Source organism: Bombina bombina, chromosome 6, assembly GCF_027579735.1.
Source record: "Bombina bombina isolate aBomBom1 chromosome 6, aBomBom1.pri, whole genome shotgun sequence".
In the NCBI taxonomy this organism is placed as follows: domain Eukaryota; kingdom Metazoa; phylum Chordata; class Amphibia; order Anura; family Bombinatoridae; genus Bombina; species Bombina bombina.
The window spans coordinates 832,826,860-832,839,123 of NC_069504.1; the positions used below are offsets into that span (position 1 = coordinate 832,826,860).

General features: G+C 36.4%; 1 protein-coding gene across 1 annotated transcript in view; it reads left to right on the plus strand.

Moving 5' to 3' along the window:
• Nucleotides 1–1,933: 1,933 nt before the first annotated feature.
• Nucleotides 1,934–12,264, plus strand: part of CDS2 (CDP-diacylglycerol synthase 2) — a 232,860-nt gene continuing 222,529 nt past the window's right edge. The window contains exon 1 of the mRNA XM_053718199.1: nucleotides 1,934–2,162. Within this exon, the coding sequence (XP_053574174.1) occupies nucleotides 2,112–2,162 (51 nt within the window). The 5' untranslated portion in view covers nucleotides 1,934–2,111. The remainder of the gene's footprint in view (nucleotides 2,163–12,264) is intronic.

The window sequence follows — 12,264 nt, forward strand, 5'->3', positions numbered from 1 at the left end:
CTTTGTCTTCTTCTTTTTTCTGGAGGCGGGACTGGGAGCCACTTATTTTTTTCTTATAGCGCTGCGACTTCCAGTGTGACTGTGATTACATACCTGACTTCTACATACCTAGTGCACAAATCCCTTTTAAGGCAGAAAGTCCATATGTACTGATTCCCAGCTAGAAATTGACTGTGCAGTGACAGATATATTATATATAGCCTTTCTCCATTTAAAATAAATAAAATAAAATACAGGGACATTGCATTTAACTAATGCTGCAGACACTTTTTTTTCTTTTTTGTTGTATCTCTTTATTTAGTAATAAAAAATATGCAGTGTCCCTTCACTGGTTGTTTTATTTATCTCACCCTCCTGCCCTCCTCTCCCTCCCTCCTCTCCCTCTCTCCCTTCTCTCCCTCCTCTCCCTCCCTTCTCTCCCTCCCTCCCTTCTCTCTCTCTCTCCCTTCTCTCTCTCTCTCCCTTCTCTCTCTCTCTCCCTCCCTTCTCTCTCTCTCTCTCCCTCACAAACACTACTACAATTACACACAGACACATACACACACATATAAAGACTACTACTACTACACACAGACACATATACACACACACACATAAACACTACTACTACTACACACAGACACATACACAGACACTTTTGTTTTACAGCAGCACGCTCTCATACTGCTCTTCTTTCGGCGCATACTTGCAATATCGAAATAGAATAGAAGAGGTGTAAGGTAAGAGCTTGCTGCTGTTATAAAGATATTATATATGTAATGTAAGTAAGATATGTATAAATTGTGTTTATCAGACCAGTACATATATATATAATCAGATTCAAGAGTTTAGGTTTTGGTTCAAATGGGTGGGGCCATTTGAGGGGTGGGGCGTTCTCAAAGGGGCGGGGTCTTGTGCACCACCATCTTAAAAATTCACCAGCCGCCACTGCCTATGGGCCTAGTCAGTGAGGTGCAGCCATATTCCTCTAAGCTTCACTGGGCAAGGAGTCCACATCTGGTTTCCCCTATCACCCTTTACAGAGACCTCCCCAGGGTCATTATTCAAATACAATCAAAGAGAGAAGCGCTCTACAAGGAACGAACAACAGCTCAATAGCTTGTTCTATGGCGATTCACCACCTAGGAGCAGCCTCTTTTAGCCCAGTTCTGCTTTTCACAAAGGAAAACTTTTCTGAAGCATATCAGTCTGATCACGCTAAGTAAAGTCAGTCCAGCCCCGAAATATAAGGCAATTCTCGTTTGAACATGGAACATGACAACCACAATCGTTATATACTGTATTTTTGCTATATATAGATATATATATTATATAAACACACACATATTTTAAATAAAAGCAATTAAGAATATGCATATTTACTTTTTTCAAACGTGTATTAATTGACAAATAAAACTTTTTTTTTTAAATGTACAATTTTTTTTGAAAATGTTTACTTTATCTGATATATACCAATGGTAAGCATCGTTTTATATTAGCCTACGAAAAAAATATTTATGTCATATTAAATGTTTTTGCTGTCATCATTTAGGAATCCTGTTGTGTTCCCAAAACGCCAAACATGGTAAATAAAGTAATTGGTATTTAAGTGCAAACTACCATTCGTCATTAAAGAGTTAATACTTTGCAACCTAAAATAATGTATATCGCCATCTGTCAGTATTCTCCATCTATGTAATCCAGCTACTCCTTCCAGAACCTAAATCAACAAGGAATTCACCAATGACACTTCAGCATCTCTAGAGATTATGAGCAAGTGACGTAAGCGATTTCACTTGTGGGCGGGGCTTTCTCTTAGAAGCTTGCCAATCAGACTCAGGGCTCGTCCTCTTGATGCTGGCGTGTGCTCGTTTACTCCTATGTTTATCATATCAGCCAATGGAAATGCGGCATTTGGGATCGCTTTTTCCGATAGACATACTCGCGCCTGGGTCGCTCGCTCCTGGTCTTGTTCTTGTATGCGCGCTCCCCTAGTAAAGAGCAGCAAATAGCAAAAGCAGAGGAAAAGGACTGCGCATAACCAGGGGGTACCAGAGTACCGTGTACCCTAAATTACCATCAGTCATTCATTGACTGCCTTGCTGTGATAAGGGAGCTCTCATTCATTTAGGATGACGGAGCTTAGGCAAAGAGTGAACCGAGAGCAAGAGGCAGATGAAAAGGTAAATAAGGGGGGCTGGGCATGGGTGACTGTGCTAAACTCAGAAAAAAATCGTGAATACAGATTCATGACAGTTTATTCAAAATGTTGCTATTTACTGCGTTTAAGACGGCGCCATGAGATGAACTGTACAGGAAGGGGCTATTTTATACCCTTAGTTATTTTTAAGGCCTGACCCACCCGCCATTGGGTTAGTGCTGATTTTTGTTACTAGGGGTAGGGTACTTTTTTGTGACAGAAGGATGAGTAGCTGCATATATCCCTGCGGTGAGAAAGAGATGCACACTTTTCATGGGTGAATTGATGCTCTTCGATAGCCAAAAGAGATCGGTTCATAAGTTGAATATTCTACCTTGTTGGCTCTTCATAGCAGAGCTTGTCTCATCCTGTAGGTATTTTTATGGAATATTATGCATTATTGTTGTACCAATGTTCAGTAGCATGGAATATGACCATAGTAATCTGTATAGATCTGTTACAAAATAGCACAGTGCTGTGAAGTCTACTGTTCCATTAAAGGGACATGAAACCCAACATTTTCCTTTCATAATTCAGCATGCAATTTTAAACAACTTTCTAATTTACTTCTATTAAAGTGAATGTCAAGTTTGATGAATCAGTGCCCGGTTTTTAAAAACCCTATTAAAAACAGGGGCACTTTCATTCATCAAACTTTACATTTCACTTGTTTTGTTAAAATACTTACCTTTTAATCTTGAAAGCCGCTCCAGCGATTCCCCCCCCCCCCTGCCGCTCGTCACTTCATATGTCAGCAATGGTGAATATGGCATCCTCCAATCACGGCTTCCCGTCCCCAGGGGAATCATTGTCTGAGGCAACGCTGTGATTGGAGGAAACCAGATCCGTAATTTTTGACATATGATGAGGCTTGCGATGGGCGGGGGAAGCGCTGGAGCGACTTTCAAGATTAAAAGATTTTAACAAAATAAGTGACATGTAAAGTTTGATGTATGAAAGTGCCCCTGTTTTTAATAGGGTTTTTAAAAAACGGGCACTGATTCATCAAACTTGACATTCACTTTAAATTATCTTCATTCTCTTTGTATCTTTTTTAAAAAAAAACAGAAAACAACAAGGATGTGTGCTTAGGAGCATGCACGTATCTAGAGCAATATATAGCAATAGTTTTGCAAGCATGTTATCCATTTGAAAGAGATCCAGATTGCAGCACTATTTCTTGCCTTGTAGTGCTCCTGATTATATAGCTATCTCTTCTCAACTAATTCCATGGGAGCATAGCAAATTTGATAATAGAAGTAAATTGGAAACTGTGTCTTCTTAATTGTATGCACTGAATAACAAAATACATTTTGTGGTTTCATATCCCTTTAAAGGAATACCGTAACGCTATAATAGCTTGCTTTTTTTTTATATTTGCACATAAGTTTTGCCAGTAACAATGTTTTAACTCCTTGTAGGGGTTTTATATGGAATCCATATTCTGCAGCAGAATCACTGGACAGCCAGTGATGAGTACACAGATAATGATTGGTGGCTATGTGTGTAAATATAACTCCTGATTGGGTATCTGTGTGTGTTCTTCTCAGGATCCACAATGCACTCTGACTTTTGTGGGGTCCAACATATAATTATTTACAAACATTTGAGCTATAATACTATGCTTTGCCACATGACAGCATTTTATTCCTGCATTATTGTGTTCCTTTAATGACAGTTCATATTTTTTTTTGTCAGTAATCCATTGCTCGTCATATTCCCTCCAGATATGTGTTAAAAACAGTTGGTGCACTTTTTAATAAGTCTTGAGGACTGTTCTATAATCACATTTGCCTTGTCTTCCAAAAGTAAGCATTTTATTTAAAAGATTTTTATTTTTTTTATTTTTTTTATTTATACATTTATTTCTGCAGTATATGATACACAGCGGCAATTAAAAGTAGAAATATACATTACATATTCTAGAACAAGAATATGTTTGAGAAGGGAAATAAGATGCATATTTGTAGCATAAAGTAATTTTGCTCATGTACTACTGTGTACTTTGAAGGACGACTACTGAAATATATGTAGCATATTCTTTAGAAAAAGAAAATGACGAAATATAGTTAAAGTGAATGTACATTTTGATGATAAAGTGCCCGGTTTCTAAAAATTTGATTAAAAACAGGGGCACTTTAATTCATCAAAATTTACATTTCACTCATGTTGTGAAAATACTTACCTTTTAATCTTGACAGCAGCTCCAGCTTCCCCCGGTCATTACAAGCCTCATCCTACGTCAGAAATGACGGATCGTCATCCTCCAATCACGGCTCCCCCCCCCCAAGGGAATCGGTGTCTGATTCAACGCCGTGATTGGAGGAAGACGGATTCCTCATTTTAGACCCAGGAAGAGGCTTTGCGACGGGCGGAGGAAGCTATGCAGCGTCTGTCAAGATTAAAATGTAAATTTTTATGAATTAAAGTGCCCTTGTTTTTAATCAAATTTTTAAAAACCAGGCACTTTATCATCAAAATTTACATTCACTTTAAAGATTAATTCATTAGTAATATTTAATGCATTCATAACTAGTATTTACAATATATTGTGTTCTGCACTTAAAGGGACAGTCAACACCAGAATTTTTGTTGTTTTAAAAGATAGATAATACCTTAATTACCAATTCCCCAGTTTTACATAACCAACACGGTTATAATTATACACGCTTTACCTCTGTAATTACCTTGTATCTAAGCCTCTGCAGACTGCCCCCCTTATTTCAGTTCTTTTGACGGACTTGCATTTTAGCCAATCAGAACTGTCTCCATGGTAAATTCACGTGCATGAGCTCAATGTTATCTATATGAAACACGTGAACTAATGCCCTCTAGTGGTGAAAAACTATCAAAATGCATTTAGATTAGAGGCGGCCTTCAAGGTCTAAGAAATTAGCATGTGAACCTCCTAGGTTTAGCTTTCAACTAAGAATACCAAGATAAAAAAGCAAAATTGGTGATAAAAGTAAATTGGAAAGTTGTTTAAAATTACATGCCCTATTTGAAACATGAAGTTTTTTTGGACTTGACTATCCCTTTAACTACCATGTAAATATAAAATCCTTTAGTAGAAAGTTTTGTTTAGTCTTTGGATTAATACAGATACGTGTAGTACAGGATTTTGCTGAGATGTATATATGTCAGTCATCATTTTTGAGTCAGGAAGGAAATGCATTTAAAGAGAGACAGTTATTATTTTAAAAGTATAAATTAAAGAACAAGTACTCCCAGTGTTTTTGTGTGTCTTTTCTGTCCCTTATCTAGCTCATTATTGAAGTCAGGGAAATTAGATTTATATTTTATTAGTGTACAGCAAATATTGGCAATTGAGAACCACACTGCAAAAAGTCATGAATACAAAATAAATGACTAAACATCACCACGTCAATTTTAAATGCTTACATTTGTTTTGTTGGGAAAACTATCATTTTCAGATGTTAATTGCAGGCAAATTGGGTTGGGTAAAAAATATTTAATGGAAAATATTAATGAAAACCTAGGTCACAAGATGGTAGTGCAAATTACTTTATGTAGACTTAAATTTATTGGGACTTTAAAAACACATAGAGATTGTAATATAAAATGTTTCATTATGAGTAAGTAAATAAAAATGACAATATACATTCATTGTTTAGTTTGATCCTTTTTCCCCCTGTGATTTAAGATTGAGGTTTTAATTCCTGTTAGAAGAGGAAGTGCAGACTCCAGACTAAAGAGGACACACAATCCACAATTCATGATTCAGATTGAAAATACAATTTAAACAAATTTCTAGTTTACTTTTCTTATCATATTTTCTTAATTCTATTGGTATCCTTTGTTGAAGAAGCAGCAATGGACTACTGGGAGCTGGCTGAGCACATTGGGCAAGTCAATGATAAGAGGCTTATGTGTGGTTTAATCCTAGTACTGCATTGATTCTCCTGAGCCTACATAGTTAGGTTATTCAACAAAAGATACCAAGAGAACAAAGCAAATTTAGATAATTAAAGTAAACTGGAAAGTTGTTTACAATTGCACACAATATAGCTAAATCAAGAATTTATTGTCCCTTTTAATACTGGTTTATTTTACATAGTCATTGGTTGCTCTCTCATTTCTAACTGTTCATAATTCAACTGTTTAAAATGTAAGTGACGTTGCTCCTTAGACCCAGAAACCCAAAAGTGATCAGGACCGTGAAATAGGAGAAGGGAGCTATATAGGGGGTGCATATAAACCCCCTCAATATCAGTTCCCTTAACACCTACAAAACCCCAAGACACACAGTTGGAAAGGTAATCACCTGCCCCTTTAAAGGGGGTAACATGTTAACACACTTTTATAAAGGAATATACTAAACCCCACCCCATATTTTGTAGGAATGGGGCTCTCTGTGTCTGTAACGGGGGATCAGAGATGCTTAGAAACCCCCACAACCCCTTGTTTTATGTTTAAATCATGTTTTATTGGTAACAGAGAAAGAGAAAGCTTACAGGAACATACAGCGTCAAATCTAGCCGCAAATCACAACAATATAAATGACAAGGTATTACAAAGGCTATAAATTTTCAGTGTATAGTACCTCATAACAGGAGGTATAGTAGAGAAGTTCCTATCACTCTCATCCTCCTTTATTTATATATAACTTAAAATCAAACATGGTATTTTCTAAGGGTGAGTAGATCTTCCAGTAATTGAAAGGGAGGAAATAAGGGAAAGTACAAAGGAGGGGAAACAAGCAAACAAAGAGGATAGTGAGTGCTATTAGTAACCTTAGATATAGGGGGAAGCAGGCTAGCTGCCACTAATAGTTCAGATGTATCCGACTAGCAATTAGAGGTCTGGGATTAAGTTGTTGTCGGCAGGGGTGGGTGATTAAAGCCATTTCTATATTTCCAGTAGAACCAGATTTTGTCATTCGAGTTTTTAGTGTCTAGGGACCATGCTGCTAGGTCATACATGTTATATGTGTGCTGAATTTTATTCTTAATCTCTTGCCATGACGGTGTCCCTACTTTCCAATATTTAGCTATGCAGGTTCTCACTACTGTGCATAGAATTCTAATGAAAGTGTTTATTGGTCTATTGAGGTGAGGTAAACGTTCGTGGATTAAAGCATGAGCTATACTAATCTGCACCCGTTCGTCTAATAGATAGCTGACTAGGTTGGATAGTGACTGACATATAGTCTGAACCTCAGGACATTCCCAGAGCATGTGGCGATATGTGCCAACTTCTCTGCATCCTCTATAGCATAGTCTAGAGTTAGTTTGTGTCATATGTGTCGTTCTTAGGGGTGTTAGGTACCATCTGAATATCGTCTTCAGGGTGTTTTCTCTAAGGTCAGCACTCAGTAGGTCTTTAGTGGCTGTCGCCAGGGTCATATGCCATTGTTCTGGCTCTAATCTAATGTCTAGGTCTGCATGAGAGGTGTTTTAGCTGTGGTCTTCAGTTTCTGTATATCGAGGTATATTTTAGAGATGGATTGTTTTGGTCTGCCTGTAGAGCTACATATGTGCTCCAGGGTAAGTCTTCCTTTGGTTTGGATTAAATGTATGTAGGTGTGTATTGCTGAACAACCCCTTGTTTTAAAGGGACAGTAAACACCAGAATTGTTGTTGTTTAAAAAGGTAGATAATCCCTTTATTACCCATTCCCCAATTTTGCATAACCAACACAGTTATATTAATATACTTTTTACCTCTGTGATTACCTTGTATCTATGGCTCTGCAAACTGCCCCCTTATTTCAGTTCTTTTGACAGACTTGCATTTTTAGCCAATCAGTGCTTGCTCTTAGGAGCTTCACGTGCCTGAGCTCAATGTTATCTATATGAAACACATGAACTACCGCCCTCTAGTGGTGAAAAACTGTCAAAATGCTTTCAGATTAGAGGTGGCCTTCAAGGTCTAAGAAATTAGCATATATACCTCCTAGATTTAGCTTTCAACTAAGAATACCAAGAGAACAAAGCAAAATTGGTAATAAAAGTAAATTGGGAAGTTGTTTAAAATTGCATGCCCTATTTAAATCATGAAAGTTTTATTTTGACTTGACTGTCCCTTTAAGGAAATAGGAAACCCCAAAATACTTTGTTAAAGAGATACCTAGATAGGTGGCTGGAGCACTACAAACAGCCGCTATATAGTGCACGCGACACACGCATTCTTATTAGCTTATGTCACTACTTTTCAACAAGCTACCAAGAGAACAAGAAAAATTGATAATAGAAGTAAATTAGAAAGTTGTTTAACCCTTTCCGGTCCTATGTCAGAATATATCCGACAAAGGGTTTTACCGCTTGTGGTCCAATGTCGGAAATATTCCGACATAGGACTGGAAAGGTGACGAAGTTCCCAGTGACATTACCAGCGATCATTGCACAGCTAGGCTAGATGTGGCGCTGTGCACTGATCACTGGTACTAGACTGACGCCGCAGGCACGGGGACCGCGGAACGACCCAGACGGCACTTGCCCACAGCCTTTAGAGATTCCCCGCTGTCCTGGCAGAATGGGGAGAAATGAGAGGCCGGGAGGGAGGAGCCTGGCAGCACAACCCTGACAGTGTGCACTGTGCAGGGGATCTGGATATGCTGAGCAGCGGCTGAGCCTAATAATCTGCTGTCAGTCTGTGGATATATATATATATATATATATATATATATATATATAGTCTAATGTGACACATCACTTTATCATAATAAAATAACTGCACACTTTCCCATCTGTATCCCAAAGGCTGATGGTAAAATAAATAAGACCTGCTGGTGCACTTATTAAAAATTAATAGGACAGGAAAGGGTAAAATGGTATGCTCTATCTGAATCATGAAATAACATTTTTGGTTTTTATGTTCCTTTAAAGCACAGAAGAAACTCTTTAAAATAAAGTCCCTATATAGGTTTATATATCCAGGTGATCACTGTGGTAATAGTGACTACTTGGCTTGTTTAAATGTAGTTTTATTTGAGTAGAAACTCTACCCAAAGTTATATACATAGACCGAATGGCCCTTTTTTTTTTATAAACCATTCTACTTTTTGCAACACAGTTTAGAAAAAAATAACAACACACAGACAATTGTTTACTAATTTTATTAAAATCTAATTCAAATATTTGTTTCACATTTTGTTGCAGAATTGTCACAGCGTGATATATACATAAATAATTGTTAAGTTTAAATCTGCTGAGCAAAAAAACATATATACTTTGAGTAAGACTCTCACTAAAAAACCCTACAGTAGGACTTAAAGGCACAGCAAACACCTTGTAATTACAATACATTTTTGTTGTGTTGCTATAGAATATCATATCAGCCAAGTCTTTGAATTTTTAAAACCTCCTTTTTTACTGGAATTATTTTTCAATAGCCAAACTCCACCCACAATTTACCTTACTTGGAGTAGCCAATCTGGGCTTTAGTCTGCAGACAACAGGGCTTTTCTGGTTGTTAGTAGTTAAAGGGACAGTGCACAACAATTTTCATATAACTGCATGTAATACACACTACTATAAAGAAGAATATGCACAGAAACTTCAAACTGGTATAAAAATCCAGTATAAAACCATTTAAAAACTTGCCTATCAGCTCCCAGTTTAGCTCTGATGAGGTTAGGGTGAGACACCGCCCCCCTTCCCTGCATATGAAAAGACAGATTACACAAACAAAAGCAGCAAGGATCTGTAAACCTGGTCTAGTCTACATCTGATAGTTTGAGGCTTGGTTAGAAGCACAATTATTAAAAATAAGCAAAACTATACATTGTTACAAAAATACTCCCAGATGGGCTATATAAATGGATCATCTACAAAACATTTATGAAAAGTAAAATCTTGTGTACAATGTCCCTTTAATGCTAATTAAGGACAATATGTAGCAGAGTTAGCCTTAAAGAGTCAGCAAGGTGCATTTCAAGTTCTAAAAAATTCTACTTCTCAGATCTAAATTACTTGAAAGGAAGACACAATAAAGTAATCATTTTATGTAAAATTCTTTAGGTATTTACTATCTCTGTAAGTTCCCTTCTAGGAAAAAAGTAATTTTTTTTCTTTATTTTTTTGGGGGGGATTATTTATTTTTCTCATCCACAAATTTCAAAACATTGTGTTTCTACATTCACCAGAGTTATTTTTACTCTTTTGTTTATATTTCCATTTTATGTTGGAGGTAAGATCCTGTTTTAGACATCCATCTTGTAACAATAGTCTGCTCTCATCTGCTAAATCTACAGTATTCTGAGGAAATAACGTTATATGTACTTTTATGATTATGGACAGATATTTATTTCATATTTTCTTTGCTCCGTCGTTTCCTTAAAAGGAATGTAGTAAAAAAGCAGAATAAGTTATATTACTGAGGAGGATTTGTTCCATGATGTTTGAATTGTGCTTTTTTCATAAGGTAACTAATAGGAAATGATCCTTTCTGAGAAGTTTGTAAATTTAGAAGTACAGAATTATGTCCGATAAACATATTTTTTTTTTATACGTCACATAACATGTGAGATACTATTTTATTCTTTAACCATTTTTATTTAGCTTGGATTAAAAAAAGAAAAGAGGCACTAATGATAACTTAAACATCTCCTTGTTTTTGTGTAAAAATGTGTTTTGTCCCACACTCCCTAGAGAAACCAGCTATTTGATTCATAGCATTTGTAGCATTTTGTAGCATTTTGATTTATTATTTTCTTTTCTAATTTAAAGGGACACTCTACTGTACAATTTGTTTCCCCTAAATGTGTTCCGAATTACTTCTTAAACCTACTGCGGAGTATTAAAAGTGTGATAAATTGTTTCTTTATGTTTACTTTTATTTGAAATAGCTGTTTTTGCTCATTAAAACCATCACCTACTGTTTTCAAGAACACGCCCACAGAAAATGTTGCCGGCTGGCATAATGAAGTAGCCGGGTGAGAGCTGTGCAATATTTTCTAATATTAAATTATTTTCTTCTATGAAAAGCACAAATTAATTTAACATAAATTTATTTAATGATAATTTTTAACATTAGCTAATTTTAGCTTAATATTGGCTAAAGTTTTAGTTGGGTGGTTAGTAAAATCATTAGGGTGGTGCACCCTCTAAATAGGTCCTGGGGAGAACACTGGGCTGATCCTGCAGAATGAGCAGACCTGTTTATGCTATTTCTATCTAAACACACAGCCTAATAGATAGGTATTGAAATGCTAATTATGGCTAGGGGTTCAATGAGAACAGCAAGCTATTTCTGATGCAACAATCCCTCTCTCCTGTACCCCCCCACCCCACCCCCACTGGGAAGTTAATTAGTGCAGTTGTCTCCCGTTTACATAGCTTTTCAACAGAGAATACATCTGTATTTATATTTTCTGTATATGTAGTAATACAGCAAGCAAAAACAGATATTTCAAATAAATAAAGGTAAGGAATTGATTTGCAAACAATTAAAGGGACATGAAACCCCCAAAAATTATTTCATGATTTAGACAGAGCATACAATTTTAAACAACTTTCCGATTTACTATTATTTAATTTGCTTGATTTTCTTGTTATCCTTTTGCTGAAAGGTTTATCTAGGTAAGCTTAGGAGCAGCAGAGAACCTAGGTTCTAGCTGCTGATTGGTGGCTGCATATTTATACCGATTGTCATTGGCTTATCCATGTGTTCAGCTAGAAACCAGTATTGCATTGCTGCACCTTCAACAAATGATACAAAGAGAATGAAGCAAATTTGATAATAGAAGTTAAACTGGAAAGTTGTCTAAAATTGTATGTTCTGCCTAAATCATGAGAGAAATATTTTGGGTTTCATATCCCTTTAAACCCAGTCCAGCAGGTAAAGTGGACCATTTATGAACACATTAACCGGGAGATCATTTTAGACTACATTGTCCCTTTAAAGGAACATGTAAGTCAGCATTTATTTCATGATTAAGAGCATGTCATTTAAAACTATAGCATGGCAAAAACACGCTGGCATGAAGAGAAAATCATTACACAAATGAAGAGACCTTGCACTCTGGGGTACGGTTATTTTTTAAAACTTTACATTTTATATATTTATAGTGTATATAAAATTATCTAATCACACTTAGGTGACTAGTAATCTAAAACACTGGCC